The 19,404-nt window shown below is 34.0% G+C and overlaps 1 protein-coding gene across 1 annotated transcript in view; it reads right to left on the bottom strand.

The window, feature by feature from the left end:
• Positions 1 to 19,404, bottom strand: part of LOC123668348 (disco-interacting protein 2) — an 86,812-nt gene that overhangs the window by 14,718 nt on the left and 52,690 nt on the right. Inside the window, exons 4-8 of the mRNA XM_045602088.1 lie at positions 5,167 to 5,295; positions 4,749 to 4,958; positions 4,104 to 4,225; positions 3,087 to 3,387; positions 2,290 to 2,601 (exon numbers count right to left, since the gene is read on the bottom strand). Of these exons, the coding sequence (XP_045458044.1) occupies positions 2,290 to 2,601; positions 3,087 to 3,387; positions 4,104 to 4,225; positions 4,749 to 4,958; positions 5,167 to 5,295 (1,074 nt within the window). The remainder of the gene's footprint in view (positions 1 to 2,289; positions 2,602 to 3,086; positions 3,388 to 4,103; positions 4,226 to 4,748; positions 4,959 to 5,166; positions 5,296 to 19,404) is intronic.

A 19,404-nucleotide genomic window follows, 5' to 3' on the forward strand; every position in this document is an offset into this window, starting at 1 on the left:
ATGCGTGTTTATTTTGCCGAAATATATTTTTTGTGGCTTTTTTATTAGAAAATTAACATTATTACCCTATTATTATACCCTATACATTATTATACCCTATACATTATTATACCCTATTCAAGAGGTAAAAGTGACGAATTTATTACTCTCAGGATTATTATTTCGAACATAAACTATTCCGTAGCCGTAAAGTTTAAAATATAAGAGCTAGCTCTATATGTAAAGGTAAAACTATGTAAGGTAAAGCGACGTAGAGTCGAAGTAAATAATTAGAAAATTTAACATCGCCCGACGCAGTTTCCGTTAACTACAAAGCAGGATTCAACATCAGTTGAGAACTGTGCCCGACGCTGTATGAAGTTGACTTCGAGTCTACGAACTCCCGCAACAGTGTGCAGACTTGTTATGAAAGTTAACTGAATAAATTGGTTGATGCGAGAATTAAATTTTAACAGTCAATACTAAATACAACTTATATATATTGTTTATGTGCCAATTATATTTAAAAAAATACTTAGCTCCAAGATTACAGACTAATGTCATTAGAAAATTTACATTGATTGATTTACATTAATAAGCATAATAAAGAAGCCTTTAGAATTTTAATTCTTTTTGGCATCCTGTGATATATTTTTTTAAATTATTTTGTGATGTTATATAGTTGAATGAAAAGATAAAGGATTATAAGTTGATAATTGGACATTCTATAGAGAAAAAGAAGAAATATTAAACTTTTCCAAACGTTCTTACCAAGTTTTTACTCAAAGCAGCAGGAAGTGAATTTTATGCGACAGTATTATTTGGTAATTGAAAATTAAATATCAGCCAGATCTCGCCTTATCTGCCCTGTCAATTACTAGTATCTGCGCGCGAGTTTGTCCGCGTGGAACTTTTAAAGGGGAACAATTTTGTAATACATGATTTTTGCGAAAGTTTAACAGTTCACGCAGCGCACGCAGCGGAAGTTTTCAAAAGGAAAAAAAAAAACGATTTTGAAACATTCTTCATTTGTGCTCCGCTCCTAATGGTGAGACCTAAGATGACATATAGCCTATAACCTTCCTCGATAAATGAGCTATCTAACACTAAAAGAATTTTTCAAATCGGACCAGTAGTTTCTGAGATTAGCGCGTTCAAACAAACAAACTCTTCAGCTTTATAATATTAGTATAGATAAGCTTTGAACTATAAATTACCGGCTTAGCGAACCTTCTTGTAAAAATTTATATTGTAGACATATATAACTAAAGTAAAAAAATTTGTTTGATGATCACAGTAGAAAAAAAATCCGACTTTTCTGTTAAAACGTAGATATAAAGATCCCGATATATATCATAAACTAGAGGTACGCCGCGACTTGGTCCGCGTCGTCTATCCCTATTAGCTTATCGTATAAAATTGTACAGTTGTACCTTATTTTATGATAACTATATTTCGGGCTTTAAATTATTGTTTCTAATACCAAGAATTGTAGTCTTTAATTACTAAAACTAACAAACAAATGTACCTTTTAAATTGATGGGGCAGTTAGAAAGAGTATCTTCTTTTTGAGATATAAAAAGAAATAATAAAATTGGACTAGGCCAATACGAATCAAGTACACATTTAAATTCTTGCCGAAGCCGAAGCTGAAAACAATACTCACGTGAACATTTTAAGTTTTAATTTGCACATACACACAAAAAAAAACAACAATATTCTAGACTGTATTTTTTTTTCTGAGACCCAAGCCGGGTGGCATGGGAAGCTAAGTTAGACGAACGACGCCCGATATTCCACAACTTTCACCCATTTTTAGCTGAAACCGAAACTGTGCGAAACAGAATCCGAAATATCGGTTGGTATTTAGTATAAATATACAATAGGAATTCTAAACATTTTTAAATATCATATCAAAAATTGACCGCTCTAGCGGGGTTCGAACCGGCGTCTCCGACTGACCGTGTCGGCGCTCTAGCCAATTAAGCTATGGAACGATGTACCCGCTAGAGCGAAATTTTTGATATGATGATTTTTATTTTCGGTTTAGGCGAACCGTGGCGCCGTCTATAGTGAGTTCTTTACAGAGACCCGTAACTATTCAAAGTTTCATATTACAATGAAAATCTTTGGCAGGAGACGACACCGTGCCATTTTTAATTTGTACGATTTTATTTTTTGTGTTACCCACACATTAGGAATTCTAAACATTTTTAAATATCATATCAAAAATGTTTAGAATTCTTAATGTGTGGGTAACACAAAAATAAAATCGGACAAAATAAATATACAAATTAGCCAAGTTGGTACCTTTCAAGCAGGCGTCCGAGGTGAGCGCGTACTGGATCCCGCAGGAGCCCAGCAGGAAGCCCACCTGCTGCAGGCCCGCGTCGCGCCTCGTGAGCGGCACCTCGATGGGCACGGGCACGATGCCCGCTTGCAGGCAGCCGTAGAACGCGCACATGAAGTTTATGGGGTCGTTGTTCGGATACACCAGCGCCACCCTGTCGCCCGGCTTTATCGAATTGTCGCCGGTCAGCGGACCGCCGCTACTGCTCTTCGACGTGAAAGTTTTATTCAGTACCGCGTGAGCTATTTTCAACGATCGGCTGAGTAGCTTTCCTGTTGATAAACGATTTTCGAGTCACTCGTTACTAGGGTGAATGATATTTGTTTCAACCGCAACGTGCGAGTGTAATAATTAATTGACACGCTATTCTCCTTATATATGTAAAATAAATAATAATATTATATACATCGTGTAATCGTTATGTTTGAACATTCACAGATATCACGTATATAGAATCAAGATATTAACAGATATTACACGGATCAGTCATTGATGCAAAATATAAGCCACGTGCTCGACTTAAACTTACCCGAAAATTTCCCAAATTTTTATTTATAATTATAATAACGAAGTTGATTAATTACATCCAAGACACTAAAGATCTTCTGGCACGTTGTGGCAAAAATAAATAATTAAAAAAAGTTTTTTTTTGAAATTAAAGAAATTATTTTAAAATTTTCTCAATAATAAGTGACGATATATTTCTGAATAATACTCAATTGAGGTTACAATTAAGTTTAAGTACAGTTGCACTTACCATAGGTGAGTGAATTACTAAGTTTTCCATTGGGGTCGAGTACAGTGGCCACGTTTGCTTTAAAGGAGGCTGTGCCGTATCTCTGCAGCGCGGCCTCCAAGTTCCGCGGCAGGCCGGCAGGCACGACCAGCTGCTCCCCCACGGCAGGGGTCATGGTGCCCCCCTCCGGTTTCGGAGCGTTCGGATCCTTCGGATTCGCGGCAATCTCCAACTCTATGTCATCGTCTTCGTAAAACTCCGGCAGTGGTCGACGTTTGGGTCGCTTTAGAGTATTAAGTAATTGCTGTATTTTGGCTGATACCTACAAAAATCGCAACTCGCTAATAATTCAGATATGAATTTTGAACAATTTCATGACAATTGATTACAAATGAATTTCCGCAAAATAATATAAAAACTAAAATAAATCTGATTAGTATCGAATTTTTGTTATGAAATAAATTTCGTAAATAAATAATAGAAATAAATTATTTGAAGTTGCGAGTTATGTGTAGTACTGTTTGTCTAGCTTGTCTACAGTTTTAAAAATGGATTAAACTATAAAACGTAATTAAAAAGGATATTTGTGATTGGAAATATTGATTTTATTAAATTATGGCAACTTATTGATATTTTAAGATGTGTGTAGACTTCTATAAAGTGGTTACTAGGGTTCCAATAAAATCTTTTAAAATTTAATAGCGTGACACATTTAAGATTTGGTATTTTAAAGTGACCTTAAAAAAAACTTGTAATTGTAGATGTTCAAAATAAATAAAACTATTTATATTTCAAATTAAATATAAAATGTACGAAAGAACTCTCGTCTGATATATTTAATAGATATAATTCGAAATAAATAAATTAAAAAGCTTGTTCGCTTGCAAAAAATAAAACTCAGCCGAAAATAAGCTATTCACATGTAGCTGGAGATTTTTGGGCAGATGCAACCCAGATCTCATCTTTGCTCTTCATCTGAAAAAATTTGGAAACGGAAGCATATAGCATGAAACAGCCATAACATGCAGCCATACATACCTTCCAACGGCCCGTGCCCGTGCCCGTGTCCTCGGGCTGCGCGTAACATTGCACGCGGTCCGCTACCAGGGCGCCCCCGCGTCTCGCTCCTGACGTCGTGTGGGTTACATCCGGCTGGATGTCTGTGCGAGCAACCTTACTATATATTTTGTACCCTTTTTATACAACTAGGTCGACCAGCAAACTTACGGCCCACCTGAGTCTAAGCGTATACCGTAATCTATAGATACCTGCAACCTAGAAGCGTCAGAAGCGCGTTCCTGACTCTACCCCCCACCTTCCTCGGGAGCTCTGGCCACCTTACTTACCACAGGAACACAATACTGATTGAGAGTAGTATTATTTAGCTGCGATCTTCTGCACTGTTAAGGTATTTTCTCCTGCGGGCTACTCCAGATTTTGGGCAGGATATATCCTGCTGTGCCTACCTCAATGGACATTTTTGACTGTACTATGTTTTACTAACTCTTTAACAAGCAGATTTAATAATATTATCGTTTTTAAAATATTATTTCAACATGACACTATAGTTTTTCAAACTCGTAACGTGTTTGAATACGTGTGAAATGTACATTATATTCGATGGCACATATGGACCATTTTTTTACTATTTAAGTATAATTAAAACTCCTTGGCACAACTTACAAGCTGGTAAATGTGTAATATCAGAGAAGTCGATCTCAGTCTTTTCTCGTGGCGTTTGCTTCTTTTCCCGTTGATGATGCATTTGGGGCAGGGGCAGTGGATGTCCACGGGGGTGAGGCGCAGCAGCACGGCGGGCGGGGGGCGAGCCCAATTCCGGAGGCGGAGGCAGCTCCGACTCACCGGTACACGAATCCTCATCAGAGCTTGATGCTGTTTACATGTTACTCAAGTTTCATAATCGATACTAAAATCTTAAAAAAAATACATTAAGTTTAAAATAGAAACTAATCGACAATTTAATTTTTTACTACTAGATAGATTCATCACGTTTTCAATCACAATTTCATAGCGGCCTTAGCTCAGAAACATTCTAAGATATTTTGAGCGCTTGATTAATAGGATACTTCATTTTACTTACAAAGATCATGTCTCTCTCGGTCAGGGCTCTTTGCCATCATAGATGTACGTTTTGAAGGCATTGGAAGAGATGGTTTTGGCCGGTTTTGCATCTCCGCTAGCGCCTGCTGCACCGCTTCCTGTCTAACTTCTGCAAATTGTAATAACTTTTTAGTAATCAAACTTGAACTTGAACACTTTGGAAGAAATATAACAAGAGCTATTGCTATAAAGAATTTCAAAGAGAAATGAAGACCCATAAGTTTACCATGGCAACTGAAAGTAGGAAGTTCAAAAGTATCAACTATAATACTAAAAAGCTCTACTTTGTTCATGCTAGTGCAATAGATCTTAAAGGCGAAATAAATGCGTATCTTTATTTGAATATATGTATATATATTAGCTAGACTTGTACTAACGTCTATTAAGGTAATATTAATAGTTTTCTTAAAATACACGTAAAAAAACAATGATGACAGGAATTTAAAATTGTGTTATATATTTGTTTCTGTATGTGATGAATTACTAGATATCTTTATAAAAGCAAAATAAATTTTAAATTGTTTTGTCATAACAAGAGACTAGGCCTAGATTTACACAAAACGAAATGAAGGTATACAAAATAGGTCACGTAGAGTACCTCTGTACATATATGATGATTTTAATTAACATTCGTAAAAAATTTAAACAAAAAACAAGTATTTGCCTTACACATCGAAAATATTACAAGGAAACAATTATAAAGTCAAAAATTGTTTCACGTAAATCGCCCAGATACATTAAGGGCATATACTTTTAATGGGGCAACATTTTACCCGTATCGCCTTAGTAATACGTTAAATGATGAATGATATTACATACATATATACTTTAAACATGCATGTAAACTACTATAACCGTGTGATGATAATTAGAAGTGCTAGTTTTAAAACATGCATTATTACATAACATGATGAGCGTGATCACAGAAATAGTGTCAAATTAATAACGAGTCATTTAACATGCAGAACTTGCGTTGTTGTACATAGCATAGTCAAGTTAGGAGCGATAAGAGATGTTTGTTTTTATTCAAAGCAAAGTAAGCTAAATATATTAAGAAACGTATTCAGTTATACTTATTTGACATTTAACAGTTCGGTGATAGTTAATTATTTAATATTTTAAGCGTTTTATGTTCAAAAAAGCGCTTTATAATACCTACACATATTTGACCATCGATCATTTTATTTAAATGTCTTTAGTTATATATAGTGCATGAAATGAACTAGATAGCTAAGTACTAACTGTATAAACAGTACTTTGTTAAAATTACCATAAAACCTCAATGACGTTTCTTTTTAACCTTATTCTTTATTAACGATTACTTTAGTGGCATTGCTTGTGACGTGCTATAAATTGCACCAAACATTATTCCAATTATTACAAGGTTAACACTACACAATAGTATCGTTTTGATATCGTTTGTTTAGTAGTGGTAGTAAATTAATTTACTAGAACTATAAAATATTTATTTCATAATCATATACATTAATACGCTAAGGTTAAGAAGTTTGCCTCCCTTTTAAGAAAAAACCTTACAATTAATCCACATAAATTATATATTATTTTATACATGTTGAGTCTTCATAAGGTGCACATATCAAAATCGGGGAAACTACACCCTATTTCATCGATGAAAAAAGCAAAATAAAAAAAAAATCATTTTTAATGAATATTTTAAAAAATTCAATTGCAGCTGTTAGCACTGCTAGCTGTTGCACTTAATTTTTTTAAAATATTCATTAAAAATCAAATATAATTTTTAATTTTTTTTTGATATTTTTTTCATCGATGAAATAGGGTGTAGTTTTCCTGATTTTGATATGTGTACTTTATGAAGACTCACCTGTAGATAACTGCTTGCTCTACCGGCATCCACAACAAAAAAAAAAATACTACTTTTATTTTGTAAATTAATTAATTAATTATTAAAATTATATATATGAATTTAATTTTGAAACAACGTCAACATGATTGACGGTCGGTAAATTTTTTACTTGTTTATTGCGAATTAGTCGCATGGGTATTGCAAATTTTTCTATAAATAAACTACTTCACTTCCCACAAAAATGAAAGAAGTACCTTTAATGGAATTATTTAAAGTAGCAAAATTAATTCTAAAAAAAAACCAATCAACTTTAACATTCACTGCAGCAAAAGAAAGAAACCCACCGACTGTAAGCAATAAGCCTTAAGAGGAGGAATGATTACTCTTTGTAAAGGAGAACCCAGAAAGCCACACAAGCCTTACAAATCCCATTGCTGTGGAAAATTGCTTTTATATTCACTTTGTGTTCTTATTTATTACTAATATTACACGTATTTATTTGTTCTAATTTAAATACCGTTCGTTTTAATATAGTAACAATAGCAACAGGATATAACGAACTTTTGTATGTGTACTATAGGTATACTGTGATTTTGTAATCAAGTAGCGGTATATATTCTTTAATGTTATAATTTAACATTCTGGCCTTTTCAATGCTTGTTGTTTCAATTTATAAGATAGTGCAGGGCGGGCCCTTAAAAGTGGAAGCATCGTGCAACCCAATATCTTTAACATTAGTTATCAGATCGATTAATGACATACCGTATTGGAAGCGTCATTTCAGTAGAATTTTAACCATGGAGCAGTACACACCAAAAGAAGGCGCTGAATTTGTTCAGCTTGTACATTCAAAATAACTTTTTAATCGTGAAAACTAAACGTGAGTTACGTAAAAGAAAAAAAAAATTAAAATTGCTCCAGGTAATAACACTATCAGACGTTTATACGCAAAATTTGTGGACACCGGTAGTCTTAGTAATGCCTGACACCTATCCAAACAACGAACAAGACGTTCCGATTAAATTATCGAAGCCGTACTAGCCAATATTGAAGAGACTCCAACAACATACGGTACCGTCAATGGTGAGCGTTATCGGGCCACGATAACGGATTTTCTGATGCCAACTATTCGTGAAAATGACATGAACGATTACTGGTTCCAACAGGACGGTGCCACATACCACACAGCTCGAGTAACATTCAATTTATTGCGACCATTTTGCAGATTTTGACTGGCTACCGAGATCACCTGATTTGACGCCACCAGCCTTTTTTGTGGGATAATTTGAAATCCAAGGTATACGATAACCAGCCAAGGACTCTAGCTGCCCTCAAGAACAATATTCGTCAAGAAATCGCCGCCATATCCGCCGAAATATTGGCCAACGTGATTGACAACGCCGAAAAAAGGACACATTTGGTTGCCAAGGCCAGAGGTGGCCATTTGCGCGATATCATTTTTAAAAAGTCATTTTAATAAATCTCCTTATATATATATTATAATAAATAGCCCACCCTATAGTGCAGGTACAATTTATATTAACTGTATTTTATTCAAAAAGTGGTTATCTTTTTGCAGAAAATTAAGACAATTAAAAATTAATGTGAATGTGTTATTTAATGGTACGTCCAATGGACGTACCAATATTTAGCTGCGACATTGCGTGTACTAGTTGAGGAATTTCTCTTGCACTCACGACATCTGTCCAACATTTGTTACGTCTGTTAACGTATTATATAAATAATAAAACCAACGAAACCTACCACTGCCTGCCAATAGGCAGAAAGTTGTAAGTTTATTAATCGTTAAATATAAAACAACTAATTATCTGTACTTGAATTGTAATGTTGTTATAAGCAAAATAGATTTTACAAATCAAATGAGGTCGGATATATAATCGTTATTTTTCAGTGGGAGTCCTGAAAGATTTTAGAAGTCAAAGGTCAGTTAGAAACTATAACCATAATCATGTAAATAGTAATAAATAACATTACTATTAATAGTCCCATGTGGTATTTAAGTAGATACAACTAAGATGACAGATAAGTTACGACAATTGACGAGACACGTGTTCAAGCAGAGCAAGTATATACAGTGAAATATTTTAAAATATGCAAACCGAAGCGCAAAAAAGAACCAATTTTAATGTCAAGCACTCCATCTTTTTTACTGGAAAAACATAAATAGAATTTGTTGATCCTATGATAAGAACAAGAAATCTTTAATTGTATAATTTTGTACATTTTAATATTCCATGTGATAATGTTTTTCGTGCCATTGTTTTATATTTTAAATTTATTAGTATACACTTTGCGTCATTATTATCATTTTTCTTTCATTAGTACTAGTTTACTAGATTGCACTTACATAATTTCCATCTAAGTGTATATGTCATTGAAAGTGTAATTAAAATAGAATTAGTACAAATCTCCCACGCAGCTCAAGATTGAACATCAAATCCGAGTAATAAACGGCAATAGGGAACTAAGCCGAGTATATCCAAAGGTAGTTTGCATTGCGAGCTGACCTATTAAATCTGTTCGATTGCACTAATATATCAACTTTGCAAAGCAAGTTATGTATTAAGAAGCTTTTTTATGAAACTTTACATACCCCACTAAACCTTTCCAAATAGAATAATGAAAAGTAATAATATGTTATTACTTTGCCATATACAAAAACATAATATGTTATGTTTTTGTATATGACAAAAGGACACGAGTAGTTGTATACACTCGACTCTCTTGACTTTCGTAAGGACATTACGTACAATCGCAGCCATTTGTATCAATTTAACATTTAGGAAAGTATGTCAGTTGTTAGACAATCACGGGATCTTGTACCTATTGCGTCATTATCCAATATCTTTTAAAGATGAAATTAAGCAGGTATTGATATTATATACGTAGGCATTGATTAAAGATTTTGTATTAACATAGAGTTAACGTTGAAGACGAAGATTAAGTACTATATAACTACGGTATGAGATTATTGTTGCGCAAGAAAGACTAAAAATAGAATATATCATAATAATAGGCGACATAGTTATTATCAAAGCCTGTTACGTATAAAACAGATACTAAAATGCGTAACGTATAAATAAAATAAGTTTGTCTCACGTCTATCATGGTTTTTTCTATAAGCATCATCAGTATTAAATTCGTTGAAATTAGAATTTTAACACAAGCTTCTCATAAATTGTAATTAAAAAAATTTCGATTGTATGTGAAACCTAAAGATATACCTATATACATATATATATAAGATCGTATATGAAAACGAATACAAAAATATTAATTACAAATAACCTGACGTTAATATATACAGTACATGGTTAAATAACACACACACACATATATATAATTGGAGCGTCTGTTTGTAATTTTATTTGAAACCGGGAATGGAGTCTCCGTGCGAAAGATTCCTGCAGCCGAACTGGCTCCACACGTATCGACTCGTCGTTCCTGTGGGCCTAGCCAGTGAGGTCGAGAGGGTGGCGTAGAGCTAAGGCAACTCTGCGTTTTCCTGAAGAGTGTCCTAGGCGACACAGTGTCTGTCTGACACTGTTTAAATCGTCTGCAATAGACGGACTAAGGCCAATGATGATTTTTGTAGTAAATGTATATTATGGATGTATACACAGTACATATTATACCAAAATAACATTTTTTTACAATTTTCGTGTCTGTTTGCTAATCGGCTAATCTCTGAAACGGCTGGATCAATTTTGACGGGACTTTCCCTGACAGATAGCTGATAATAAGAAGTAACTTAGGCTACTTTTATTATAGATTTTTTTTATAACTCTGCGAACTGAACAATAATTATTTTTAATTATTTATTATTTTGTTAAATTCCACGCGGACGAAGTCGGGGGCACAGCTACATTACACACAGGGCACAGTACATTATATACTTATAATAAATGAAATACCTGAATACATTAACAAAATAATTAATTGCTTGAATAATTTAAATACATTCAAGCCATTCAAATTTAAACATTTTGACATTGCTTATCTTATTCAGCTTGTATTATGTCAGTTGTGTGCTATACGAGTATTATCGATATGAAAATATTGAGGTTGTACCGTCCTTACGTTCCAATTTGACTTAAGGTTGCTTATATAAAAAAATATGCATACTCATATTCATATAAAAACGCTATCAATATTGTTTTTTTTTTCTATAAACGATGCATGACAAACTTAAATGTCACCACAAATTTACTTTTAAACAAATTTATTTGCTGTGATCTTAAATAATTTATTGTACTTGTCGGATTCTTGATTCTTTAATTGGGGTTTTGATTTTGACTCACCAAATCGGGGTCGCAACACGTCGACTCGCAGAGAACTGGCTTTCAAGTTCCACGGTTCAACACCAGTCAACCAATATATTTACTACCCGGTGCATTAAGTCTAATTTACACCTTACCGCTCTGATGGTAAGGCGTTTATTCGGTTGCTTAGACCTAAGAGTATTACTGCTTTGAATAATCAGGATACATTTTGGTCCTTTACTAATAAGTTATACCAAATTTACACAGTAGACCGTATAAGTTTAATATCTGTGCCGCAAGGAAATGCGATGCAGTTATTATATCATAGTTATCATATAATTATGACACTATTTATGAATAGAATTCATTATAAATCAACACCTGTATACACATTCAAGGCAAAAATATTCGGTGTTAAATGTCATGCCACTTAAATTATTTAGATATATTAATAATGACGCATAAAAAATCCTAAGTAATATCAATAATAACCTTACATAACTATTAAGACAACAATAAATATAAGAGGTACAATACTTTAAAATAATAACCGAAACCTGAATATAATTGAAATTAGTCCAATGAGCTGAAGGTCGGCGAGCATTAATAATGAATAAACGAACGTTTCCCCTAGTAAAGTGAGTATTAACACAAATATTTAAATATAAATAAACCTGGCTCAGCTTGATATTAAACGTGTTTTTCTAGTTTGAAAGGTGTACTGCAATTTTATTATATCAGTGAATTTGCCGCTAATGTCTATCATTATAATAATTTTATGTAAAAAGCGATATGAGGTCATACATAGTTAGATATGAATATTAAAACCATACAATATAGCATAATTTTATGTTATCATTTCTTTTTAACAGATATTTCTTCAATCCTGAATTGGGTGATTGTTCTTATTTACTATGATTGATTATAAATAATAAATTAACATAAAAGCTTAAACTTAGGAATGCTAAAATAAAATATAACTAAATACATGGAATTAATAAATTATAAAACTAGTGTTAGTAAATACAACGAAAAAAGACGATCTCCTAGATAGACCCAAAATAAAAGAATGCCAAGAATGACATCACACAGAACATAAATTATATGATCACCATGTCTATAGATAGCGATAGGTTCTTTTATGACTCACCCGAGTGGTAGCGACTCTCGTTGCGCGTGAGTCGTCTGTTGGTCCTTCCAGGCGGCGACCGAAGCGCTGCGGCCGATCTCACTGCGACGCGATAAAGAACCACACGTACACGTAACCACACTCACAAGTATGCGTACGTCACAAAAGTAGAACTAATTTCAAATTTGGAATCGAGTCTACTGGTAGGGAAATTCGTTCAAAATTAAAAATATTTTAGATCCTATCACACTAAGGTATAACATGCCCTCATAAATATTTATATTAACAAGTGATGGTAAATTAAACCACCATATAGGCTTTCAAGCATATAAGGCGGGTTTTTTAGTACATTTTATTTAATATTACATTGGTGTTTAAACTTACCGTTGGGTAATAATAATTCCACTTATACGTACAAGAAATTATGAGCCTAACGTAGTTCACATTCACATAAATATAGTTGATCAGATCCCAGCTTATATAACAATCAACCACAGTTTATCAAACACGAACTCTTAGTAGAAATATTTTTATTTTATTTTTTAATTTCGAATTTCAGACTTTAAACGGTTTTCAGATATTTTAACGATTTTTTTTTTTAATTTAGGCCTTCTTAGAAGTGACGTTTAATGACAGAAAAAAAAATATTAAGCCAAAGTTTTTTACGTTGACGTTTCTTCCCGTATATTCTAGTTTTAAAGATAATATTAATTATTAAAATGGATATCGTGGTCGACGTTGAAAGATTAGATTCTGATATTATTGATGAGCACCTACGATCTTCGACAGCTGTACTACATGACATATTAAGTGACGAAAACGGGCGGGAGATCGAAAACTCCTCGCGTATGTGTCAACTATGCGGGAAACTTTACAAAACTACTAACTCACTTAACATGCATCGACAGTTAAAGCATCCCGATGACAATATCGTGGTGAAGTGTGCTTTGTGCGACAAAGAATATCCGTCACTGATGAGTTTACAAAAACACGCACGATATATGCATCGCTTCAATCATCGGTGCAAAGCTTGTTACAGAACTTTCGAAACTAGCGAAGAATTATCTGATCACACGTTAAGCTGTAATAAGATGGAAACTCCGTGCGAGGAGTGCGGAAAGATATTTGATTCGACTCTTGCTCTCCGCAATCACAGCAAGTATAAGCACCCGGAAAGCATGAGCAACTCTTGTGTATTTTGTCGTCGTACGTTCGCGAGTAGCCGAAGCTTATCAAACCACATGGCAGCTATACACCCACCGAGTGCGACAAACTGTAACTGGTGCCGTCGCTCTTTCAACTCTCTCCCCGCCCTACAGAGCCACATTTTATACAAACATAAGACTGATGGGCCAAAGTGTGTCTTCTGCTGCAAACTATTTGGTTCAAGAAACGGACTTTATCGCCATTTACGAAAAATTCATTTTACCAGTGAAAGCAATTATCATTGTGGTATCTGCAGGGAAAAGTTCAAGAGTTCTAATGCTGTCGTAAGTCATGTAATGACTGTACACACACAGTGATTTAGATAAAATATATAATAGCAGTTAGCAAATGGAACCAACACATTTGAAAAAAAAAATGTTTTGTTATAAAGAATTAATTTATTTTGTTTGTTTATAACAATAAAGAGAATATTTTAATTAGTTTTAATATTCAACAATTATTATTGCTGATGTTTTTTTTTTTTAAGATTACCGAATAAATAAAATTACCGATACAGTGTTTTAATACTTTACCAAATTTTTTACCTGACACTTTTACTTAATACTTAATTTAGTAACGAAATTTTGTATTTACTTTTAAATATAATAAGCTCACTAAAATGATTTTCATTTTAATTAAAAGTTTAACAGAAAATACAATATAATGTTTTAAATTTTATCATCAAGAGGGATTCCATCATTATATTCAGATAGATTCTGAAATTATTCATAAAGCTGATCAATTGATCCCCACAATATACTGGCTTTTGGCAACAGATAGCGTTCAAGTATAATATTATAAAAATTAATAAAAACTATTATTTAAGAAATTACAGAACCTGATAACGGTACAAAAGTTCCATTATTTATTGACGACGCGTTGGCACAGCGGCCATAGCACTGACTGTTGCGCTGGCGGTCGCGGGTTCGATTCCCGCTCACGACAGACATTTATGTCGGCCATATAGATGTTTGTCGTGGTCTGGGCGTTGTGCTTGTGTATTGTGTGTGTTTCCGGACCCCCGACACAGGAGAAAATACTATTGGGGGCCGTTGAATGTGAAACGTTCATTTATTTATTTATTTCTTTATTACTAAAAAAATCGCGTAAACAATAATAATATAATAAATAAAGTATAGGAAATTTGCACGGGCGTTTATTGTAGCATAAAATATTAAAATTTAGTATTATCAACGTAGTAAATTAAAAAATATATATATGTATTTGTCCCAATTTCCATCGCAACTACGAAACATTAAGGTTGTTCGATGCGAGTTTATTATATAGCTTTAAACAGCTTTAGACATATATTTATCTAATACTATTAAACGAGCAATTCTTGTATAAATATATATATACATGTATACCTATATAATCTGAATCTCGGAAACAGCTCCAACGATTTTCATGAATCATAGTATATAGGTTTCGGGAGCGATAAATCCATTTAGCTAGGATACATTTTTAGAAAATGTCGTTATATCCCTGTTTTAAGGCAATGAAAAAAATGGCCACAATATCGTTAGAATACGAAGGTAAATTTTGCAATTGTCAATAAAGTTGTAATAGCTCAGGTGGAATATCGGCCGATTGGTAACGAAAGAAAACTACGGTTCAAAACCCCGTCTCCAGGTCGATTTTTTTTTCTAATAGCACTCGTGATTTTTTTTTTAAATAACCAGTTCATATTTTTAACCCCCGACGCAAAAAGACAGGTGTTATTAGTTTGACGCGTGTCTGTCTGTCTGTCTGTGGCTCCGTAGCGAAGGGATGAAGCGATTTTAATTTAGTTTTTTTTTGTATGAAAGATGAGTTACGGTCGAGTGTTTTTAGATATGTTTGATGAAAATCGGTTTAATCGTTTAAAAGTTGTGAGGGGATGAGAGTGGGGAAGAATAACCGAATGTCTGCTAATATAATCTAGTGGGGGTCTCAAATGAAAGCGCATCACGTGCACATTACAAAATAATGTGTTCAATAAAATCGGTTGAGCCCAGAAAAAACTCTGGGGGTAAAAGTGAGGAAAATACCCAATATCTGCAAAAAAAGTATAATATAAAAATTAATTTTAAAATAAAAAAAAAAACCCCGACATAATAACCTGAGTTGCAATTACAAAATATTGTTTAAAAAGTAAAAAATAATTAAAGAGACTCAATTTTAAAGTGACTAAGTATGTACGAGTATTAATAATTCTAAAAAAAATACATCGCGTTGGGGAACCGTTCCAAACCTAACAATTCAATGACAAATAGTCTAAACTAACCTAACTAAGCAATATAGATGAATTTAAAAATAAAATTAAGAAAAGAAAACTTTTATAAAATTACTTCAAAATATTGCGTTTCGGATACGACCGTCAACGACGTCTGCCCAAATAATAAGGCTCGGGTAAAAGAGTTAGGCATGTGATACTAATGAAAAAATAAATAGTAGGTAATAAATAAGTAGTAAGCACGGGACCCGTGACGCGCTTAGTTAATTTTAATTATTATTGTCGGTAAAATCGTTTTTATTTTTTGATATTTTAAAAATATGTAATTCGTATTTTAATATGATTTTCACCAAACACGATTTACTAAAAATACCGAGCTAAGCTCAGTCATCCAGATACTGATATTTAATATGCAGACAGCGTCTCCAAATTGTCAAACAATAAATATAAAATAAAAAAGTAAAACTTTTCCGTACTTCAAAAATCAAATGTAAAATCAATCCCTGTGTTAATTTAATTTGTAAAGATCTAGGTAGTTATTAAACAGCCTTCGTTTGTTAACTGTTTTGCTGTATGGGTGTGAGACGTGGAAGGTCACCAAGGACGTGTCGCATCGACTTCGGATCTTCGTTAACTGATGCCTTCGCAGAACCATCGGTATTTATTGGTCCGACATAAAACTCCAACGAACAACTTTGGGAGCGCTTCATTGAAAGCCCGGTCGACTAGCAGATCAAACGACGGAAATCGAGTTGGATATGCCACACTCTCCGTAGGGATCCGGAACATATACCAAGTCCTAGACCACAAGGAAAGACCCACAAGAAAGCGCAAAGATGGCAGACCAAAACAAACCTGGCGGTGGACAGTCATTGACGAAGCGATGGCCATCGGAAAGACCTAGAGTGAGATCAAGCGAGACGCTCAGGACCGCTCGGGCTGGTAATGCACTGTGGACGCCCTCTGCCCCAACTAGGGGACACAGAAACCTAATAAAATGTCAAATTCACCAATTCATACTCGAAACTATGTATGTCCATTCAATATGGTTTCAAAAGTTATTTTCTTGACACACCGCACAAGGCAATTAATTAATATGTAAAGCGAAATACAATTACAAAGACGTTTTAAGTATACTATAATATTGCAAATTTATAGTTTGGTAACAGCAGCTGTTAAATAAAGGACCGATATAATTTAAAGCAAGTTTACAAATTTTATTTAGCGCATATCAGAAGCTCAACTATAGTTTTCTCGTATGCTGAGAGATTTGTTATTAAATTTGTATATGAAGTGGAAATATATTTCTTAAAATAACATATGACAATATACTAGGATTGTTTTCTAGTGTTTACGCGAATTTCACTCATTATAATTCACTAGGATATTCATTTTTTCGTCATGGAATGTTGTTTCCATATGATTTATGACATTTAGCACAAACAATGTGGCTTTATTAAAATCAAACCCCAACGATTAACATTTTTGGGATGGCAGTAAACAAACGTTTAGTATTAAAGATAAACAAACTGAAACGAGACTTAGGGCCCGTTTCACCGGTTGTGGATACAGATTATCCTGCACGTAAGTTACGAACTTTAACAACAGTAGGTGAAATAGGCTTTGAGCTTGGTTTCATTTAAAATAATATACTGCAACTTTTAGTTCCACAGTTAGTGATAGAAATATTGCATAAATAGCCATGAATATATTGAAATTCGATGGCGAAAAATATTAATATATCATAAGCTTTTATCCGTCGGATACCGTTATACGCAGAAGCGTCTCATCACATTTTTTGATGAGGGTTCACAAAAAAATAAACAAAAAACTACCATTACCAACTTACCATTTATTTTATTTGTATAGAAAATCCATTCTGTCCATGCAGATTCACCACCATTGCCGGCGCCAGCTACAAACACCAGACACGGAAAACAAAATAATTTATTGCTTTCTTCACATCCACACAATCTGATGTGTTTTGAAAAAATTTCAAATTAAAAAACACGCGTAAATGATTTAGATTTCATACAACATTTTTGAGTAAGTGCAATGTTTAGGACGTGGTGGCGTGGGCCTTAGTAGTTTGAGGCACAATTTGAGTTTTTTCACACTTTTTAGTAAAAGATACACTTTATTGTTCCATTTTTAACACAAAATGTCGCGTACAAACTATTTTTATAATACTTATTTAACAGAAAATCTGCGAAATAACTGACGAAGCCGAAACGTTTGTTTGTATACATACAAACGGCAACAGCGCATAGGCAGGTTATCCCGCGGTACACGGCACGGCCAAACCCGCGGTTAGTCAACGTCGCGAGCGGAACAGCGCTCCTGATTAGGCTAATTTCTCAGACGAAACCTTTTGTTTAACGCATCGACCTGTGTTAATGTTTCAATTTAAATTAATTATGGTCGAACTTAGACCACTGTACGACCACTAGTATATTTAATTGCACAAATCATGTAGAATGAATCAAGTAAACAAAATATTTCATTTGAATTTGGCATCTGTCATTTTTATATGATTGTTGTTTTGTGAAAAAGGTATCAAAACATGGGCAAAAGTGTAGCAAGATACTATTCTTGATAGGTAATTAAGCCCCTTAGTAACACCATGTTCAATAACCAAGAATAGTCCTTTGAACAAGACTCGGCGCCGGATCATAAAGCTCGACCCCACCCAATCTTGACTTGAAGCCAACGTTGCGGACTTCTTCAGAACTGAAGACTGGCCGTCATCTAGTCCCGATTTTAATCCGCTGGACTGTGATTTATGGTCAGTTTTAGAGAGTATGGCTTACCCTAAATGCCATGATAATTTGGAGTCTCTAAAACAATCCATACGATTGACAGTGAAGAATTTTCCCATGATCAGATTCAACGTTTAAAGAGCTGTATCGCAGCCAATGGGGACAACTTCGAATAAGCTTTATATATTTTTAATGCTACGCTAAGTTTCAAATGGATCAGAGCTTAATCCACCACGCTGCTCCAATGGGGTTTGGCGGATATATTCCCTACTATGAGTAACAATCGCTATCAGGTGAATCATGTGCTCTCCGAGGCACGGTGTCGAGACCTAACAGGACTGCAATACAAATCGATACGGTCAATACAAATGTTTGTCATGTGTGGGGATCGAACCCGCAATAGCCAGTGCAACAGCCACAACCAGTGCTGTGACCGATGCCCCAAAGCGGAATTTGTAATGGTTTTATATTAATGTATTAAACTAAGAGTAATAAACGTTAAGTGTGCTATAGAATAAATGTTTTTTTTTTCTTTGTAGCAATTTTGTAGCAATATTTAGGGCAAGACTTTGTAAAATTATTTTGAGGACTGAAGAATTAATAGTTATTTAATAGATAGTTAGGAGTTGTCTTGTTATATTATCGTTATTTTTATTTAATGAGACAAAATATAGGCTATATCACCATGCAGCCACGTTATGTACCTAGTACCTACATTTTAAGATGGACAATCTAGTAGTTCCTAGTAGATTGTCCATCTTAAAATGTTTACATACTCATACGCATGCTTATAACTTTACA

The sequence above is a fragment of the Melitaea cinxia genome, chromosome Z (genome assembly GCF_905220565.1).
Source record: "Melitaea cinxia chromosome Z, ilMelCinx1.1, whole genome shotgun sequence".
Classification (NCBI taxonomy): domain Eukaryota; kingdom Metazoa; phylum Arthropoda; class Insecta; order Lepidoptera; family Nymphalidae; genus Melitaea; species Melitaea cinxia.